This window comes from Salmo salar, chromosome ssa12 (genome assembly GCF_905237065.1).
Source record: "Salmo salar chromosome ssa12, Ssal_v3.1, whole genome shotgun sequence".
NCBI classification, from domain to species: domain Eukaryota; kingdom Metazoa; phylum Chordata; class Actinopteri; order Salmoniformes; family Salmonidae; genus Salmo; species Salmo salar.
This window is the reverse complement of record NC_059453.1, coordinates 25,553,595-25,574,895: the sequence shown is the minus strand read 5'-3', so window position 1 is coordinate 25,574,895 and position 21,301 is coordinate 25,553,595. Positions and strand designations below refer to the sequence as shown.

Below are 21,301 nucleotides of genomic sequence, written 5' to 3'. Positions count from 1 at the left end.
CTAACTATAAAGCTACAAGTAGTGAGTGGAGTTCCAAACGGACTGTACTAAGCAAGTTAAATGTCTTACCTGTGATAAAATATTTTTCACACATGTAGCTAAAGTGTAGCCTACTTTGACACCGGGTCCCCACAATTTCTCACTCTTCCACACCGAATTGCCTGAAGCCACAGGGCTCTTCTCTCTGGCTCTATTTCCCTACGTGGGAGCATCGCGAACCGTAGGTCTAGATTTTGGCTCTTTTACAGTCGGGGTCAATGGGGAAAGAACGTTTGTTTTCCCCAATTGGTGGGTGTTGTCGAGGGGAATTAATTCTTATGACATGAATACTGACTCGGAGTATACTGTACAGGAAGAGCCTGACGCAAAACAATGCGTGTGAATGTTACTGTTTCGCATAAGACCTTTAGCCTTATGGTTTTTTACTCTCCTACAACCCTGTTGTCACAGGGACCCAAGTGCATTAACACATTTCGTGTGACACAATCATTTTATTTTGCACATAAATATATGTAACTCTAATAATGGAGACAAAGACATTAATCAAACATAGAACTTTTTATCTGCGAATCCTGTCTTTTTTTTCCCCCCTCATTTTTATTTTACATTGAATCAGTTACTATTTGTTTTGTAAAGGATGGTTTTCTAATGTGTCGTTGAGATGAATTCTACATGGGTAAAAACACAAAACTTACCACATACAGTATGGGCCTCTATCGGTGTCTAGGACGTGATTGGTTCTTCTTCTCAGAGATATTGATTACATGATTGAATTGTGCATCTCTGAAAAACTGTCATGTTTGCGATAGCTCGCAATGATTGTGCATTAGTGAAACTTACAGGTCCGTAGGAGAAACGGGTACAAAAAAAAAACGTTGTTTAGTTACGAGAACCAAGCTACCGTAAGTGCTTTATATAGGCCTATTGTGCATTTTGTATAAACATATAGAATATTCTATAATTGTGGTACAACAAAGGTAAACTTGTGCATTTTGGACGGATGTAAAGCTTTTGATCGACATATTGGAAAGTTGTGTATTATAATATCATACAACGCATTTCTGAACCAAACTAGCTACTTTCACATCTGTCATAGCAAAATGTCAGTCTACAATCATTCGTTTTTTACTTAGTGAATGACTCATTTCTATTTTATTTTAATAAATTACTATTGTTTTGTTGAGTATAGAATTGTTGTACTCATGAAACATTCAATCTCCAATCAATCAAAAGTGTGAAGGTGAAGATACAGGGAACTCAATGCACAGATTGAATGATGTGATAATATTGTATTGTGAATAATGGACATCATGCCAAAGATATTATGCTGTTTCCACACGGGATGTAAGGTGGTTGTGCACATTTTTCTGGCTTTTGTTCGTAAGCCATTTTATTACAGCAGCAAAATTGACACATGTTCAATAAATGTAAACCAGTAATACTTTTTTTTGTAATGTTGTGTTCTTTGTTTGTGTTCCACACGTGCTGAATTGATAAATGATTTGAAAGCTGCATTTTAATCAAATGGACGAGGTGAGTTGAAAATCAGTGCTATAAGAAATTATACTATCTGTAACATAATTTGCTCCATTAACCCTCCTGTTTTGTTCGTTTCATGTTAGTTAATTCTGTGTTCCCGATCCAAAATGGCCGCCCCATTATAGCTGATTATAATACATATATTATCACCTAATGTTGTTAGAACTTTTAATCAACTTAAGTTCTTGTGAACATTACAAGTTTTGAACTTCTATTTGCTGTTTATGGCCTGTAGGCCTCATTGACCTGAGCTCATACAACTGTTTTTTGAGTAATAAAAAGCTTAATGAATGGATTATTTTGACTATAACAAATACTCAGGTGAAACATATTGTGCCATTTATCACATCAACTGGTGGTAGATTAGTTTCTGGAGCACGCCAGCCAAATCAAGAGACCCATGTATGCTTGGACGTCTGTCTGGTCTACCTCCTTCCAGTTGTCTTTGAAAACGCATGTCCCCTCCAAGTTGGTCATGTTTATCACTATAGTTTCCATTGACTCTGTCAGGAACAGTTCGAAGCAGGATTTATGTCATCAACCCGGGATATGGCGCATCTTGTTGGCTCTGGGATCATCCTTATAACATTTTCAGCTGACAGCTGACCTCTCCTCTCAGGTGGGGATGAATTCCCATTCTTTGACCGGAATGTAACAACAACCTCAGCAGGGCCCTCTTCCTCATCACTGAATTGTTCCACGTCGGTTGTCTCTTGGTCTGGATCATATTCTGTGTTGTCTTCAACTTCTGACTCTTCCTCCTGTAATGCATCTTCACTGTCAGTTTCCTGGCCTCTCTCCTCACCAGTGTCATGATCAAAGATATGATCAAGAGCCTCACATACAGTATATCGTTTGGTCATTGTGCTGCCACAGAATGAATTGTGAGCAATGCCTCAAAAAAGCTTTATATGCCAGAGCTGCGAAAAAAAGTTATATTATTGAAACAATGTTGTGATTGTTTGTGAGAATGCCAACATATGGGGGAAGATGTGAAAGGTTTTTGTGGGGGTTGCCATGGAAGCCAAGAAGGGGAGTGAGGTGTGTGTGTGTGCGCATGTGCATGCTCAAACACACATGCATGTGGGGGTCTGGGAGAGGAAGTGTGACCAGCTGATGAATGCGCATGTGCCTGAACTCAAATATAGACACTGATTGTAGTTTCACCCATTTATTTCTAATGATCGGTCATTTTTGACCGTGAACACCAAAAAGTTAAACACCCAAAATGTAATGAAAATGATCAAAATGTATTTTGTGTGTTCAGATGCCCTGTGTGGACAAAGTCATGGAATCTTATGACAATCAGATTAAATGAACTACATTTTTTTCAGAGAGAGAGAGAACTTGTAAATCGGTCCAATTCGACCAGAACACAACAAGAGCGTTAAACCGGTTTTAACATTTTATTTTGAAAGAGACTTTTAATTTGAAGGATAGAGGGCGGTACAGAGAACCAGGAAGTCAACATTTTGTTATGACAGGTCATGTCAAATTAACTTCGATTCCAATGTTTATATGTTAGATTTATGTAATAATTAGGGACATTTGGACCACAATGGCTGATTGCAAGAAAGAACACGGGTAAGCTTCCACAAGTGTTAGTTGTAGATGTGTTGTTCAAGTTGTTGGCCATGCCCCTCGCGGTGTCATTTCTTTCTACAATTGTTGTCACACAATCCAGCCAGCATATGCTACAATTTTTCAGATTGTGCAAAGTGAAAGACCAAACTGTTTCCCACGACTCGTTACAATCGCGACATCGTTACAATGGCCTATCGTGACAATATACTTGCAGATTACTGTAACAAGGTCTTGTTTGACATGTTTGTCTTGACCATGTTTTTTTCTGTTGTGAAAATGTCTGTCCGTTAATTTAACTATAGCTAAATTGCATGTCTTAAATTTGTATAGGGGATGTGGGAAATGCTGTTTCGTTGATTCAGTGATTCATGTGGATGTCAAGGTATGACAAAGTTAAAGTATAATTTTGTTCGTACATTTTACATATATTTGTAGCCCATTGCTGACTAGTACAGTAGGTTTATACACTGAGTGTACAAAACATTAGGCTCACCTGCTTTTTCCATGACATAGACTGACCAAGTGAATCCAGGTGAAAGCTATGATCCCTTATTGATGTCACTTGTTAAAACCACTTCAATCAGTGTATATGAAGGGAAGGAGACAAGTTAGAAAATGATTTTTAAGCCTTGATACAAGTGAGACATGGATTGTGTGCCGTTCAGAGGGTGTTTGTTTGAACGGGGTGTGGTAGTAGGTGCCAGGCGCACCGTTTTGAGTGTCAAAAACTGCAACGCTGCTGGGTTTTTAACGCTCAACAGTTTCCTGTGTGTATCAAGAATGGTCCACCACCCAAAGGACATCCAGCCAACTTGACACAACTGTGGGAAGAATTGGAGTCAACATGGGCCAGCATCCCTGTGGAACACTTTCAACACCTTATAGAGCCATGCTCTGACGAATTGAGTTTGTTCTGAGGGCAAAAGGGGGTGCAACGCAATATTAGGAAGGTGTTCCTAATGTGTTGTACATTCATCACAGTATGTCCAGGCAGTATGCTTACGGCTACTGATAGCCTAGTTGAATTAATGAAGTTGAACATTAACCTGAAATTGACAATCATGGAATGAGATGCAGCCAGGTAAAAATGTGTAAGACTTTCATCACAACTCTTGATACTGTAGGCATGTTTAACCTTCCCTCAGGACGACTATGGGAAGACCCTGAAGAAAACGTCTGACCTGAAGAGTAATGCCTGCTTAGCCCCGTCTCAGGCCATCCCAGCCTTCGTCCTCAAGGCTCTGAAGAAGATCCATCCTGAAGTCAGAGCCAAGTGGGTTCACTGTTGTGACATTGTACTTACAATGTAATGACATTTTGATAACATCAGTGGTAACAGAAGTTATTTTCACACATGATTGCATGTCTGTGTGTATTTCTGTCTCTGTCGGTCTGTGTCTGCCTGTAGATTGTTAAGGGTACGATTGTTGTGAATAAGATCGTCCATCATCATCCGTCAGATCATTGAATCATCCATGAATAACTGTTCAACTTGATTCAATTCACTCACCATGTAGCCCTTTGACCTGCTGTTGTTCTGTCAGGTACTATGGGTGTGGGCTGGTGGTCCCAGAGTGTCTGGAGGGCTGCAGGCTGCTGGACCAGGGCAGTGGCAGTGGGCAAGACTGCTACATGCTCAGCCAACTGGTCGGGGAGAAGGGCCATGTCACAGGCATCGACATGAATGAGGATCAGGTACACAACGGTGTGGTGGTGACCATTCAATGAAAATGTTTTTAATATCATAAAGGGCAATTGCTGAACACAACACTTTGTGGTGCTTGTTTACAGTGCCTTGCAAAAGTATTCATCCCCTTTGGCATTTTTACTATTTTGTTGCATTACAACCTGTAATTTAAATGGATTTTTATTTGGATTTCATATAATGGACATAGACAAAATAGTCCAAATTGGTGAAGGGAAATGAAAAAAATAACTTTTTCCAAAAAATGTAAAACGGAAAAGTTGTGCGTGCATATGTATTCATCCCCTTTGCTATGAAGCCCCTAAATAAGATCTGGTGCAATCAATTACCGTCAGAAGTCACATAATTAGCTAAAGTCTTCCCTGTAGCTCAGTTGGTAGAGCATGGTGTTTGCAACGCATGGTGTTTGCAACGCCAGGGTTGTGGGTTCGATTCCCACGGGGGGCCAGTACGGAGAAAAAAAAATGTATGAAATGAAATGTAAGTCGCTCTGGATAAGAGCGTCTGCTAAATGACTAAAATGTAAATGTAAAAGTCCACCTGTGTGCAATCTAGGCCTGGGACAAAGTTGTGGAGAAGTACAGATCAGGGTTGGGTTATAAAAAAATATATATGAAACTTTGAACATCCCACGGAGCACCATTAAATCCATTATTAAAAAATGGACAGAATATGGCACCACAACAAACCTGCCAAAAGAGGGCCGCTCACCAAAACTCACAGACCAAGCAAGGAGGGCATTAATCAGAGAGGCAACAAAGAGACCAAAGATAACCCCGAAGGAGCTGCAAAGCTCCACAGCGGAGATTGGAGTATCTGTCCATAGGACCACTTTAAGCCATGCACTCCACAGGGCTGGGCTTGTTGGAAGAGTGGCCAGAGTAAAGCCATTGCTTAAAGAAAAAATAAGAAAACACGTTTGGTGTTCGCCAAAAGGCATTTGGGAGACTCCCCAAATACATGGAAGAAGGCACTCTGGTCAGATGAGACAAAAATTTAGCTTTTTGGCCATCAAGGAAAACGCTATGTCTGGTGCAAACCCAACACCTCTCATCACCCCGAGAACAACATCCCCATAGTGAAGCATTGTGGTGGCAGCATCATGCTGCGGGGATGTTTGTCATCAGCAGGGACTGGGAAACTGGTCAGAATTGAAGGAATGATGGATGGCGCTAAATACAGGGAAATTCTTGAGGGAAACCTGTTTCAGTCTTCCAGAGATTTGAGACTGGGACGGAGGTTCACCTTTCAGCAGGACAATGATCTTAAGCATACTGCTAAAGCAACACTCGAGTGGTTTAAGGGGAAACATTTAAATGTCTTGGAATGTCGTAGTCAAAGCCCAGGCCTCAATCCAATTGAGAATCTGTGGTATGACTTAAAGATTGCTCTACACCAGTGGAACCCATCCAGAGCTGGAGCAGTTTTGCCTTGAAGAATGGGCAAAAATCCCAGTGGCTAGATATGCCAAGCTAATAGAGACATACCCCAAGAGACTTGCAGCTGTAATTGCTGCAAAAGGTGGCTGTACAATGTTTTTTTGTCTTATTTCTTGTTTGTTTCACAATAAAAAATATTTTGCATCTTCAAAGTGGTATGCATGTTGTTTAAATCAAATGATACAACCCCCCCCAAAATCTATTTTAATTCCAGGTTGTAAGGCAACAAAATAGGAAAAATACCAAGGGGGTGAATACTTTCGCAAGCCACTGTATGTATGTGCAAGCCAAATTCCCCTTTTTTCTGTTCTTGTTTTGGAGTGCTGTATTTCGGTCCTGGGAACACACGTTTTTCTTTCTTTATAGCTTGAGGTTGCCAGAAAGTACGTGGACCACCACACGCAGGAGTTTGGATACGAGAAGCCCAATGTGGATTTTGTTCAGGGCAACATCGAGGCTCTAAAGGAGGCTGGACTCAAGGAGAACTCCTTCGATATCATCATGTAAGATGCCATTGTTGGTTGTTTGTTTACCCTTGAAAGATTACAGTTCATTTTTACAGTAATATCATAGTGAATAGTGTACGGTGAGGGTTCATTATTTGCCCCTTTTGTTGTGCGACAGATCCAACTGTGTGGTGAATTTGTCCACAGACAAGAGAAAAGTATTGAGTGATGCTTACCGCGTGCTGAAGGTACACTGTGTGCTTTACTGTATCATGTAGAAATCAGGTAATTACATCCAACAAAACTTCAATGAACCCTTTCAAGCTTGTAAGGGAGGTCCATGTCATGTTCCAGTCCTTAGAAGTAAAATGCTGTTACTGTACTTAAACGTGTCAGTGAAAAGTAATTAATAAGAAAGAGAATCCTTGCTAGTTTAACATTGAAATGCAGAAGACACATTTCAGTTGACTGCATCGTTGTAAAACTGACTAGGTATCCTCCTTTCACGTTCTTTCGTTCGCTTCTTCTAAGCCTGCATACTAAAGATGTTTGCTACTTTCTCTGGTTGTCAGGATGGAGGAGAGCTGTACTTCAGTGATGTCTATAGTAGCAGTAGGCTCTCCGATGACATCAAGAATCACAAAGTCCTGTGTGGTATGTATGTCTACTAACCAGCTTCTGTATTCCATTTCACACTGCTTTAGACTGGTTCTAGCTGCTATTTATATTTGTTGTACCATCAACAGTTAATAACCTAGGTGAACTGTAGATGTTAATGCTGTCGTTAGGGGAGTGTTTAGGCGGAGCGCTTTGGTGGGAGGACCTAGTGCGATTGGCTCAGGAGGTGGGATTCAGCCCCCCGCGATTGGTCACGGCCAATGTCATCACCGTGAACAACATGGAACTGGAGGCCATCCTAGGTGAGATGTGTTAACTCGTCTTAAACATGAGACGGTGACATTTTTTCCATCAGCTCTTAACCATATAAGTTACCATATAGCGGTTACATTGTTATAACATACTGGGTCTATAGCATTGATACATGGGACCCCACATTTTTAAGATTGACTGTTCAAAACGTTGATATTTCCTCTGGAATTACAGGTGACTACAAGTTTGTCTCTGCCACCTACCGTCTCTTCAAGATCCCCAAAATCTCTAACAAAGGCTCTCTGGTCATATACAATGGCAACATCACTGGTTTTGAGGAGAGTCTGGAGTTTGACTCTCAGTACACATTCAAGGTTTGTACAAGATACTGTTTTGTGTTTTTCTGCCAAATGGAGTTTGGCTTTGCTCCTCTCCAATATGAGTATGTTTGTGTTGAATGGGGAAGTTGAAAGCAGAGCGGAAAACACATTTCCTATGTAGCAGTTTGTCAAATACAGTTATATTGGATTCATATTGATCCTAGATCTGTGCCCGGTGTGTTTTCCACGGGAGTGTATTATACAGTGTGTGTGTGTGTGTGTGTGTGTGTGTGTGTGTGTGTGTGTCTCCCCCAGGTGGACGAGGTAGTGGAGGTGGATGGAGAGGTGGCCAGCATCCTCAGCCACTCCAGGTTTGCTGAAGAGTTCACTTTCCAACCGCCCGGGGTACCTGCTGGATGTAGTGTAAAGAAACCCAAGGTTTGTACCAATACTGGGACAATTGCACCTAATGTGTCATAATACTCTGAGTTTTAGATGTGGTTGCAGGGTGTGTGTATAAATGTCATGATGTGTGTGTATAAATGTCATGATGTGTGTGTATAAATGTCATGATGTGTGTGTATAAAGTTCATGACACATCCACTGACACCTTCCCACTGTGAATTCCAAATTGGCCCCTACGCACGCACGCACACAGACACACACACACACACACACACACACACACACACCAAGGTCAAGCAGATGTGTTGCAGTCACAACTAGGCTGCGTTAAAGTCCTGCTGGGAACCTTTAACCAGGAAGGAATGCATATCCTCCCGTCAGCCAATGGAATGTCTCAATGTCTTCTTATCATGGTCCCTCATGGTCACTGAAACCACATACACACATTAGCGCAAGCACAAAACACACACACACACTGAGGACTATATTTGGTTTGATTATTTCCTACAGTTTGAACCTTTTCATACTCCCTACACATTCTTCAGGCTGTGGGTGTTCAGTTATGCCTTGGTCGTGACAAGTTTTACAATGCTTTATACACAGTATTATAACCGCATCATAATGCATTACACCTGTTGTCTCTCAGTAAAGGGTTACCAGTAGCTTTGGGACACATCATCAGTGTGCTGGTTGAACTCCCTGAGTTGTGCCTCGTTCTGGTGGATGGCGACGGACAAGAACCATACCACATTGTAGACGGCTTTACCTACAACAACAAAAGTTTCCTGTCAACAAAAGCATTTGTATAATCTCCAGGACCTCTACTTACCAGACATAAAGTGAAATGTTTCCCTTGCTATCAAATAAACATCTGAATCCAACTTTTGTCCAAACCGCATCATATTCCTGCTGTGTGAACAGTGGTAGATTTCGTGGGAGGAAGTCTTGTGTGAAGGGAGGGGTCAAACTTGGAAGGAATATGGTGAGGTTCGGGTAAAAGTTGTATTCTGATGTTTATTTGATAGCGAGGGACTTATTTCACTTTATGTTTGGTAAGTAGAGTTCCTAGAGATTATACCTATGCTTTTGTTGGCAGGAAGGTTTTTGGGGTGTAGCTAGCTATAATGTGGAATGGTTATTTTCCGTCGCCAACCACCAGAACGAGGCACAACTCAGGGAGTCCAACCAGTACACAGACTACTGATGTTGTGTCCCAAAGCTACTGGTAACCCATTACTGAGAGACAATAGGTGTTGTGTCCCAAAGCTAGTTACCAGGTACTTTATTTAGTTTGCTCCTAACTCTAGTTTAGATGATTATTATCTCTACCTTTTAGACTCTCTGTTGCAAGTGAACTCAAAGGGCAAACAGATCTGGGTCTGTATCCACAAAGCATCTCAGTCTAGTAGTGCTGATCTAGGATCTGTCCATATAATATTATCTTATAATGACATAAAAGGCAAAAACTGATCCTAGATCAGCATTCCTCCTCTGAGATGCTTTGTGGATACGGGCCCAGGTCATGATTTCATGCCGTAATAATAAACTGTATGGAAAGTATGTACAGCTTGTACAAGCTACAGCATCTACAAGCTACAGCTTCAGGCAAACGGTGAAAAGATAAACTAATGGCAGATAAAAACGTATTGCATAGTCACAAATACCGATCCAGGGTCGCTGACAGCTGTTGCATAATATGACTCAACATGGAGTTTGATATGTAATAAATGTGATTCATATTATTTAAATGGTATTTCTCTGTAATTCACTTCAAATACATTGCTGAATGGACTGGAGGTTATATGGAATGGACCCTAACCTTGTAAGATAGTGGGGTTATTATCATATAAGGTTATTACATAACGCACAACCATGACGTTGTGTAAATATGGCATGCAGTGTTTCTTAGTGATTTCCAGGGAAACCCTGTGCTGTCTGTCATGCTGTGTGTCATTGCAGGTGGGCACGGTGAATCCCTTTGAACTGGTGCTGCAGCTGGGGAGTGCAACTGTCTCTTCTGCCACAGGGGGGTGCTGTGGTGCAGAGTCATCCTGTTGCAAGTGATGGCGTACCCAAGATACGAGAGAGACAGAGAATGATTATACTGTGTATGAATGAACAATAATTGTAATTCATGTCAAACTATGGATTTTTGCCAAGCCTTAAATTAGGCTCATGTATTAATTGTATAACTGTGTTAATATTGTCATAATCCAAACACATTCCCGGCAGTGAAGAAGTGGTCAGTGTGTCTCTCTTTAATGAAGTAGGCCTTAGATTTCAAGATGGGTGTGTGGGAGAGAAATGCAAAAGAATATATCCACCGCAGTGGCGGCTGGTGTGAGGAGCTATTGAAGGATGTGCTCATTCTAATGGCCGAAATGGAATGAATGGAACGGTATCAAACATCGCTAATATGGAAACTACGCTTGACTCTGTTCCATTAATACCATTCCAGCCATTACAATGAGCCCGTTCTCCTATATCTCCTTCCACCAGCCTCCACTGATCCACAGGGGAAAGCACACTTGGGATATCAGTTATATTCTTAGTATTTTCATTTCATTCATAAACACCCAAAGTTTCGACAAGGTATTTTTCAAGGGTCTGCTTTGTGAGGAAACTCCTGCAGTCTGTATTCATACAAGTTCAAGTGAACAACAATTAGTCATTTCAATTAGACAACTGGTTAGCAATCAAGTCACAGTTGACAATATATTTTTATATACCATGTTTACAAAGGTATACATATTAGACAATACATTTAGACAGAATCATAGGTCGACATGATATACACTGAGTGTACAAAACATTAAGAACAGCTTCCTAATAGTGCGTTTCACCCCCTCTCAGAACAGCCTCAATTCATCTCGGCATGGACTCTACAAGGTGTTGAAAGTGATCTACAGGGATGCTGGCCCATGACTCCACTGCTTCCCACCATTGTGTCAAGTTTCTACTTGTTGTGTATATGTACTGACATGTATGTGTAACTGACAGACACACACACACACTACATGTTCATGTTTTTAGATGTATGTAAATTGTCTTTTGTCTGTAAAGACTTTTTTTATTGTCTGTCAGACCCCAGTAAGACTAGCTGTCGCCATTGGCGTTGGCTAATTGGGATCCTAGTAAATCAACATCAAATCAAGTTGGCTGGATGTGCTTTGGGTGGTGGATCATTATTGATACACACAGGAAACTATTGAGTGTGAAAAACCAGCATAATTGCAGTTCTTGACACCTACTACCATACCCCGTTCAAAGGCATCTTGTCTTGCCCATTCACCCTTTGAATGGCACACATACACAATCTATGTCTCAAGGCTTAAAAATCCTTCTCTAACTTGTCTCCTCCCCTTCATCTACACTGGTTGAAGTGGATTTAACAAGTGACATCAATAAGGGATCATAGCTTTCATCTGGATTCTATGTCAAGGATGGGAAACTTTGACTCGTCATGAGTGGCAGTGGCTAGTGGGTCTGCATCACAGGAGGTTGGTGGCACCTTCATTTGGGAGGACGGGCTCATGGTAATGACTAGAGCAGAATCAGTGGAATGGTATCACATGGTTTCCAGGTGTTTGATGCTATTCCGTTTGCTCTGTTCCAGCCATCATTATGAGCCATAATCCATCAGCAGCCTCCACTGGTCTGCATACCCACATGCATAACCCCCTCCCCACCTTGCGGGCAAAACATTTTAGCAGCCACCCTCATGATAGCTGAAGAGAAAAAATATATGTTTTAAAGTTCATTTCCTGCAATTCTGCACGTTTTGCCATTGGCCGTAGAGAACATGTTGCCGTTTAACAGCTCATTTCCTGCTATTCTACACATTTTGTCATAGTGTGGAGGCAAATGTTTAACTGATGATCAATGTGCCCTACGCCGGTCGGTAATTCGACCATGCTTACAACACGTTTAGATAGCTGGCCACTAGACTCATTTAACAATCAAACAAACGGAGCTGACATGGGGTAACTGAGTGACTGCTGATGCACAACCAAATTTCGAAATTGCATCTTGTGTATACTATTATTCTAACTCTTAACTGTATGTTGAGACCCCGACTGAGGTAAAAAAAATAATAATAATCCGCAGGCCTACAAAAGGGCCGCATGCAGCCAGTTGCACATCCCTGGTCTATTTCATTGGAAGAGCAGGTGTTCATAATATTTTGTAAAGCATTTTATCGCATACAAATATTTAGCAGATGTTATTGCTGGTGTAGCGAAATGCTCCCGTGACGTGTGCAAAGGCAAAACAATATTGATACAAATAAATCAAAACAAAACATGGCCGTTATACAGTAGCCTAAATGTTTTTAAATCAAAAAGAGATCGAGTTCCTCATTACGTCCCTAGGGGAGACAGTGTCCAGGTAGTGGATCAAGAAGCATTATCGTTTTACTAGTTATCATCCCTAAGGGGCATGTGAACCTTCTCTATCGCGATGAACTTGATCGAGTGTTGTAATGTCCTGATTGAATTCTGCGCTTGGCGACACGAGACTGCTGATTGTTTCTACGAATGGATGACGTGTGTTCGGTGATGCGGACCTTACAATGTCGATTAGCACGTAGGCCTACGCTGCCCATTAGCCAGTTCTAGAGAATTTGTAGGAACTGCTCATCCATGTCATTATGTGAGACTAACACTGCTGCTTTGTCCTCCCGCTTCCAGGAACAGGGATACAAGGACACCTGGATAAAGACAGCCTACAATCGGGCAAAAGACACCGAGAGAGATCAATTGCTGAGGCATGCACAACATTGAGAAAAAATATTTGTGTGTTTTCACTTCTACCTTTACACCGCTCTTTAGCATTTATGAACATTTTAAATAAACATTGGCACATATTGACGTCTGATTCCAAATTCAAATATGTAGGCTATTCAAAGACCCTCCCCTGTTCGCCTATTGGAGAGCACCCAATCTCAGAGATGCACTGCTCCAATCAGATGTGGGTGCGCGTCTACAGCGTCTACAGCCCAACTGCGCACTGTTGGACACAATCCCTGCTACAACTACGTCCAGTGTCATAACACCTATAGACTAGTTAGCTGACAACGTCTAGAAAACTTTGCGGGCGCTTCAAAGGCGCAGAAGTCCATGTGTTGTTATGGTTCTGGATGGCCAGATAGCTAGCAAAAAATGACAAGAAACTTCCCTGTGGTGAATTGTAGGTGGCTCGTTTCTGCTAGTTTTATCTTGTTCTGGATACTAGGTATTTTTGTTGTTGTTGGTTATTTGACTGTCACCTCAATGATGACATGGCTAAAATTCGCTAGCTACCTAACCAACAACTGTAGCAATGTATTTGAGAGACAACAAGTGTTCATGGTGCAACTTTATTTCTGTTTTCAATAAATATTGGCGACTAACTGTAGTTTACACGTTATCAACAATCTAAGTCAACCCTGTCGGTTTTACCCCATAGTTGTGCATGCGTCGGTTTTGTTGATAAACAACCAGCCCCTGAAGAGAACGGAAATATTCCATCACCTGAAAACAGGAAAAAATATATATATCTGTAGTAGAAACATATGTGCTTCATCTGATGTTGTTTATTTGCTTTGCTCCATGTTCTGATATGTCAGGCAGAATAGGCCTATTATCCATGAGTTGACATGCGTGCCTTTGTCATCATAATCCCCGATTGGACAGATAATGACTCTGCTACCTCAATGTGATTTTGTAATACTATTCTACCTATCCCTCCGTTTTTTAATGATGCCCAATGCCTACTTTGTGAAAGTAGCCCATTGAAATGTGATTCATGCATAACACGCATCATGCGTGGGCTAAATTGCCTATTAATGATGGGTGATTAATTCATGAATTTGCACACTTTGTATGATATAACTAATTATTTTCACACCAGAACATTGTAGGCTACAGTATTTAAAAACAAAAAAAATCTTATACATGCGTCTAGGCATTTTGCGTAATTATCTGTTTATTAGGCTAATATTACGCATGGTAATTACTGTACGTTTTGTCTATCTATATCATTTCCAATGCCTATCATGCATTTGTATTGGTTTGGTTGGTCAACCTACAATTAGGCTTTGCAGATCATCTTTAAATAGTCTACAAGACATACCATACACTAAGCTATAAAATGCATTGTGACTGCTTGTTTGGTCATCTTAAGGAACTAATCTAAAATGCATAAAGAATGTCACAGAGCCTAAAAGCATGCATTCCATTCAGCCCGCTGAATCAACTCTCTCCCTCTACCTCTCGATCTCCTCTGCAATGGAGAGAACATTGCATAATGACGCACCGTTCACTCCCCCCAGATAAATCAAATATTATGGATCTACCCACCAATTCATTATTTATTGGTTGCCTCTGAAATCCATCTGAAAAAGTCACGAGGAAAGTGTCTTGGGCTTTTTTGCGTGAGGTGCGCTTGTTTTGGAATTTCATTCGTTGGAGCTGCGGCGAAAACTCCGCCCCCGTCCAACTGCCGCACTGGATTGGGTGCTACCGTCGTCTGTCTCCGGGACATCAGGGGAGGCACGAGTTCGCTCTAGGAGTAATCAGTTTCGGACTCGTAGTGGAACCAAGCGCTTGGGTCCCCGATGCTGCACAAATCACGGCGACCCCCGGTGGAGATGAAGGCGGACTCCGATTGGCTCTGATTTTTAAAAGCCCTTTTCATTCAGGAGGTTGCCCATTATCAACATGGCTGAGCCGTCGGCCCCAGTACCCTCTGCAAAAATGGCGTCACTTAGCCGGGTTCGAGCTCTGACGATGATTTTCTTAACTGTCAGCGGTTGTTTGGTCACCTCGACAAGTGGCAAGGAAGGAGGGGTAGAGTCGGACACGGTTATCATCGGGCTCCGGTTGGAGGACACGGACGACATTTCCTTTATGGATAGGGGCTACCTACGAGTGAGTGAACGGTCTCGTGTCAAATTGAGGGTCTACGGGCAAAACATAAACAACGAGACCTGGTCCAAAATTGCATTTACGGAACACGAGCAGATCCGACCAGTCGGGGACATCGACAGCTTGTCGGGGGACAACGGGAGCAAAGAGGATACGTCCGCGCATCCCTGCGGTATCAGGACCTCGGATATAATCATTTTGCCCAACATCATTCTAAGTCGCAGAACGTCGGGAGTAGTTGAAATCGAGGTCAAACCCCTTCGAAAAACCGAGAGGAGTAAATCTTATTACCTGTGCATCGCCACCTCAACACCTGCCCACCACGCCGCCGGCCTGCACGACCCATGGACCGAAAACACCTGGATTTACCACGACGGAGATGACACTAAAGTGATAGTTGTGGAGGAGAAGAGGTTTCTGCTCCCCTTCTGGCTTCAAGTCATCTTTATTTCCATGTTGCTGTGTCTGTCAGGCATGTTCAGCGGGTTGAACTTGGGACTGATGGCGCTGGACCCAATGGAGCTCCAAATAGTCCAGAATTGTGGCACAGAGATGGAGAAGAATTATGCCAAAAAGATAGAGCCAGTTAGGAGCCAAGGGAATTACCTGCTTTGCTCACTTCTCCTAGGCAACGTGCTCGTGAATACAACTCTAACTATCTTATTTGATGATATTGCAGGTTCTGGGCTGATAGCTGTGGTGATGTCAACTATTGGAATTGTCATCTTTGGAGAGATTGTCCCTCAAGCCATATGCTCAAGACATGGCCTTGCCGTTGGAGCCAACACCATTTTCCTCACCAAGTTTTTCATGCTGCTCACCTTCCCCGCGTCATACCCAGTGAGCAAACTTCTAGATTACCTTTTGGGCCAAGAGATAGGCACTGTGTACAACCGCGAGAAGCTTTTGGAGATGCTCCGAGTCACGGATCCGTACAATGATCTGGTCAAAGAGGAGTTGAACATCATTCAGGGCGCCTTGGAGCTACGGACTAAGACTGTGGAGGACGTGATGACCCCGCTAAGAGATTGTTTTATGATTCCAGGTGATGCTATCCTCGACTTCAACACCATGTCTGAAATCATGGAGAGCGGCTACACGCGCATCCCCGTGTTCGAGGGCGAGAGGTCCAACATTGTGGATCTATTGTTCGTGAAGGACCTGGCGTTTGTCGACCCAGATGATTCTACGCCGCTGAAAACCATCACTAAGTTTTACAGCCATCAGCTGCATTTTGTGTTCAATGACACCAGGCTGGATGCCATGCTGGAGGAGTTCAAGAAAGGTGAGAGGGGTTTCATTTTTGATTTGCCCGACTGTATCCTGTCAATCAAATGATCATGCCATTTCAAGCGAAATGTGGGATGACTGTTCCATCATGGCTTTCATTTGGCATGTCTATGGTCTAGGGATTCATTGCAAATGTGAGAATGACGTTTCATCGGAACACAGACTGATTATATAGTAACCAAGAGAAACAAGTGTTGCTATGCATTAGTAAGCAGACAATTCACTGTATTACATCTCCACTGTAGATTTCTATTCATGTCTTCATATTTATGGCATTTTATAGTTAGGGAAAACATCACAATCTTCAATCAGGGGGTATTTGCCTTTTGGGAACAACACTGTCCCAGTTCCTTGACTGTATGTATAATGTCACACACTTGACATAATAATATCCAGATCAGATCCCCTACTATGATAATACTATGACATCATAGAGAGCTCATCATAGAGAGCTCAAAGACCATTTCCCTCTGGAAGATGGTCAAGTAATCTGTGTCTTACTGTCTAATAACAGATTACTGTCATTTAAAATTTGACTGAGACACATGAATGACCTCATAGCACAGACGGCCTGCTGTCCTTCAGGTGCCTCCTTGATGCCCCAACTGTTTCTAGTGTGTAAACAAAGATGTTAAGCCAAACCACAAAACCCGACTTTCAGGAAGATGGAGTGTGGTGTTGCTCCATCAGGAAGGGTGTCACAAAAAAATCCCAGATACAATAAAAAAAAAGGTGAGGTGAGGTGGGGAGGAATGGCATCCTAAAGTAGCTGGCTGCCATTCTTTGTCAGAGATGTGGTGCATTTGTTTTTACCTCTTGGGTAATTTCCTGCAAAGAAAAGGTGGAGTGGGAGAATTTCATGTTATCTTTCACCATCACTTCCATTCCTCGTTAATGTTCACACGGTTCCCACTCTCTCTCTCTCTCTCTCTCTCTCTCTCTCTCTCTCCCTCCCTCCCTCCCCCTCTGTGGTTTGTGACTTGCATTAGGAAATTCATTCATGGGAATGGTACAACCACGTCAGTGCTGAGGTTATCAGGTGGGGGCATCTTGTTTGAGAACCTGCTTAAATCCCCTCCTCTCCCTACTCTAAGTTGTGTGCATTGCCTCTGAATGATGGCGGTGATAACTCCCTTCGTCCTGCCCACTGGAATGCAGTCGTGTGAATAATGAATAACTCCTCTCTCTTAACACCCACAGAGTTACACTTTATGACATAGTTATTCACTTTGTAAAGTTTTCATTTTAAGGTGAGTTTTGGTTTCATCACAATCTGACACTGACTATCACACCTGTCTGTTGATAGCAGGGACGATATACGTTTTGATCAGGCAGCTTCTGTGCACACGGTTGTTACGTCATTACGGTTGTTACGTCATTACGGTTGTTACGTCATTACGGTTGTTACATCATTACGGTTGTTACGTCATTACGGTTGTTACGTCATTACGGTTGTTACGTCATTACGGTTGTTACATCATTACGGTTGTTACATCATTACGGTTGTTACATCATTACGGTTGTTACATCATTACAGTTGTTACGTCATTACGGTTGTTACGTCATTACGGTTGTTACGTCATTACGGTTGTTACATCAATACGGTTGTTACGTCATTACATTTTTTACATCATTACGGTTGTTACATCATTACGGTTGTTACGTCATTACGGTTGTTACATCATTACGGTTGTTACGTCATTACGGTTGTTACATCATTACAGTTGTTACGTCATTACATTTTTTACATCATTACGGTTGTTACATCATTACGGTTGTTACATCATTACATTTTTTACATCATTACATTTTTTACATCATTACATTTTTTACATCATTACGGTTGTTACATCATTACGGTTGTTACATCATTAAATTTTTTACATCATTACGGTTGTTACATCATTACGGTTGTTACGTCATTACGGTTGTTACATCATTACAGTTGTTACGTCATTACATTTTTTACATCATTACGGTTGTTACATCATTACGGTTGTTACATCATTACATTTTTTACATCATTACATTTTTTACATCATTACATTTTTTACATCATTACGGTTGTTACATCATTACGGTTGTTACATCATACATTTTTTTACATCATTACAGTTGTTACATCATTACGGTTGTTTCATCATTACATTTTTTACATCATTACGGTTGTTACATCATTACGGTTGTTACATCATTACGGTTGTTACGTCATTCATTTTTTTTTTACATCATTACGGTTGTTACATCATTACGTTTTTTTGACATCATTACGGTTGTTACATCATTACGGTTGTTACATCATTACGGTTATTATATCATTACATTTTTTACATCATGGTTGTTACATCATTACGGTTGTTATATCATTACATTTTTTACATCATTACGGTTTTTACATCATTACGGTTGTTACATCATTACGGTTGTTATATCATTACATTTTTTACATCATTACGGTTTTTACATCATTACGGTTGTTACATCATTACGAGGCTTAAAACAGACTACTTACACTTTGTGGCCTATCATACTTAACTTTAAGACTGGTTGTGACCATGTTCATCTAGTCAATATGACTATGATTTCACTGAACTCCGTTTTTTCAGAGAAATAATGTCAATTAGGCATTTTATATTCATTATTCAATCGCTAGAGTGTTGGTTTTGGTTTATTGTAAAATCCGATTAATGCGAAGTAAATTAATGGAAAAAATAACTGTGCTTGTCAAAGTAGCCTTGTTTGAAGGCTAATGTATAATGTGTTACATATTATGCATATTCATTAATTTGGTCACATTCATTTGAAGTTTTCTGTCAGTGTTGAAAATCTTTACAGAAACCATGGTGTGATTACTTCAAATTAGGTTTCTATTAATATAGTGGACAACGGTATGCATTAGCATTTGCTTAATGGATTCATTAATGCATGAATATGATTAGCAGACTAGAAGGTGGTCAGAACAGAACAGCAACTGCATTGATTATCTTATCTATTATAGGATATTGCTGACCTATGGCCAGTCCTTTAGACATCATCAGTGATCCCAGAACATGACCCGTAAAACCCTCATTATCGACCACCACAGCTCTCATTCACTAAAGCCAACAGCCTGGCTCTTTCACCTTCAGTTTTAAACACCAGCTTCACACAGCTGAAAATGCTATATTTTTGCTTATGGAAAATATATTTCACAGCGGTTTAGATGGTACAGTGATTCTCTACACGATTCTTGCTTGTTTTGTCACAAACTGAAATTAGGCGAACTATTAGAATTTTAGCAACCAGGAAATGGTGAGCGATTTCTGCATAGTGCATCTTTAAGAACGGGAAGCATAGAAATTGCGCACATAGAACAGATCTACCACTTTTTAGACTTGCTTTCAATGAGAATGACAGATCTATAACTCCAATTTCTGTGTGAATTTGGTTGGCTCGCCAAAAAAGTTATATACTGCAGATTTAAAGTTCTAGATATAACCTTTTTGTAGATTGTACATATAGGTAAGGTACGTCAGACTAAACCCTAGTCCTCCAGGTTCCAGCCTCCCAGCAAGGCCACGAGGCCAGGTGCCAGTGCGGTCTTTGGGTTCCTGTTCTTGGCTCTGCTCCAGAGGGAACTCGCCTTCCTTCCGTCCAACCTCTGGAGCGGTTGTAAATCCTGAGAAAGGGAGGTCAAAGTTTCTCGTCAATCTGCCTCTAGTCACGGCACCACACTCGGTTCAAAGTGCTTTGTATTGTAAGTCATTGTTAATTAATTTGACTGCCTCTTGTGGAGCTGGTTGCTGCACAGCCGTCTGAAGTTGGGTTGAAGAAAGAAAGAAAAAAGCCTCCCGCCACATCTGCTCCAACAGCTACATACTTTAGAGATACACTGGGTGGAAAAAACATTAAGAACACCTGCGCTTTCCATGACATAGACTGACCAGGTGAAAGCTATGATCCCTTATTGATGTCACTTGTTAAATCCACTTCAGTCAGTGTATATGAAACGGAGGAGGCAGGTTAAAGAAGGATTTTTAAGCCTTGAGACAATTGAGACATGGATTGTGTATGTGTGCCATTCAGAGGGTGAATGGGCAAGGCAAAAGGTTTAAATGCCTTTTAACGGGATATGATAGTAGGTGCCAGGTACACCGGTTTGTGTCAAGAACTCCACCGTTACTGGGTTTTTTACGCTCAACAGTTTCCCGTGTGTATCAAGATTTGTCCACCATCCAGAGGACATCCAGCCAACTTGACACAACTGTGGGAAGCATTAGAGTCAACATGGGTCAGCATCCCTGTGGAACGCTTTCAACACCTTGTAGAGTCCATGCCTCAACGAATTGAGGTGTTCTGAGGGCAAGGAGTATTCTTAATGTTAGGTAATGAACTGTTTTGAATTAGCCGTTTCTTGCTGGCTCTGTTTGTGGTTGAAGAGGATGCTTTCACTTTCTGCACTGCAACTGTAAAGTAAACCAGCTTCCACCTGAAGAGTGAGAAGGAGCACAAGAAACAAAAAAAAACAGTGGTGGCAGTTCTTAATACTATGCCCCCATGCTAAGGTTCAGGTTGGTGGCTTGACCTAAGCCACTATCGTCATCCTAGACCTTTAAATCGAGACAGACAACCCCTTGGAAACTTCTGAACCCCTTTGTTAGTTTCTGTCGGATTGCAACAATTCGTGACAATTAGCGACTGGTAGTGACACTTAGTGACAGTGACAATTAGCGACATTTAGAGACTACTAGCCATACAGGAGATTAGGTGGTCAAGCAGCAGGAGTAGTGTGTTAATGAGTGGGTCAACGTGTGCCCTT

At 41.5% G+C, this 21,301-nt stretch overlaps 2 protein-coding genes across 8 annotated transcripts in view; both read left to right on the top strand.

The window, feature by feature from the left end:
- The first annotated feature begins 2,974 nt into the window (after window positions 1–2,974).
- Window positions 2,975–13,193, top strand: LOC100286452 (arsenic (+3 oxidation state) methyltransferase). 6 transcript variants are annotated; one of them, XR_006757824.1, is made up of 13 exons: window positions 2,987–3,123; window positions 3,454–3,505; window positions 4,269–4,429; window positions 4,668–4,818; window positions 6,634–6,770; window positions 6,892–6,961; window positions 7,286–7,367; window positions 7,502–7,633; window positions 7,818–7,957; window positions 8,219–8,341; window positions 10,268–10,416; window positions 11,162–11,291; window positions 12,997–13,193. XR_006757824.1 is itself a non-coding variant. In XM_014130731.2 (12 exons), the coding sequence occupies exons 1-11, from the start codon at window positions 3,098–3,100 to the stop codon at window positions 10,370–10,372; spliced, it is 1,179 nt and encodes a 392-aa protein (XP_013986206.2). In that variant the 5' UTR covers window positions 2,975–3,097; the 3' UTR covers window positions 10,373–10,416; window positions 11,162–11,462.
- A 1,514-nt stretch (window positions 13,194–14,707) lies between these two features.
- cnnm2b (cyclin and CBS domain divalent metal cation transport mediator 2b) overlaps window positions 14,708–21,301 on the top strand; it is a 54,812-nt gene continuing 48,218 nt past the window's right edge. Inside the window, exon 1 of one of the 2 annotated variants that reach the window (XM_045691172.1) lies at window positions 14,708–16,498. In XM_045691172.1, the coding sequence (XP_045547128.1) occupies window positions 15,007–16,498 (1,492 nt within the window). In that variant the 5' untranslated portion in view covers window positions 14,708–15,006. The remainder of the gene's footprint in view (window positions 16,499–21,301) is intronic. The other variant, XM_045691173.1, reaches the window with a different exon arrangement.

Coding starts and splice junctions, on each gene's coding strand:
- LOC100286452 (XM_014130731.2), top strand. CDS start 3,098: ATGGCTGATTGCAAGAAAGAACACGG. Junction 7,634..7,817: donor GGAACTGGAGGCCATCCTAG/GTGAGATGTGTT, acceptor CTGGAATTACAG/GTGACTACAAGTTTGTCTCT. Junction 7,958..8,218: donor ACTCTCAGTACACATTCAAG/GTTTGTACAAGA, acceptor TGTCTCCCCCAG/GTGGACGAGGTAGTGGAGGT.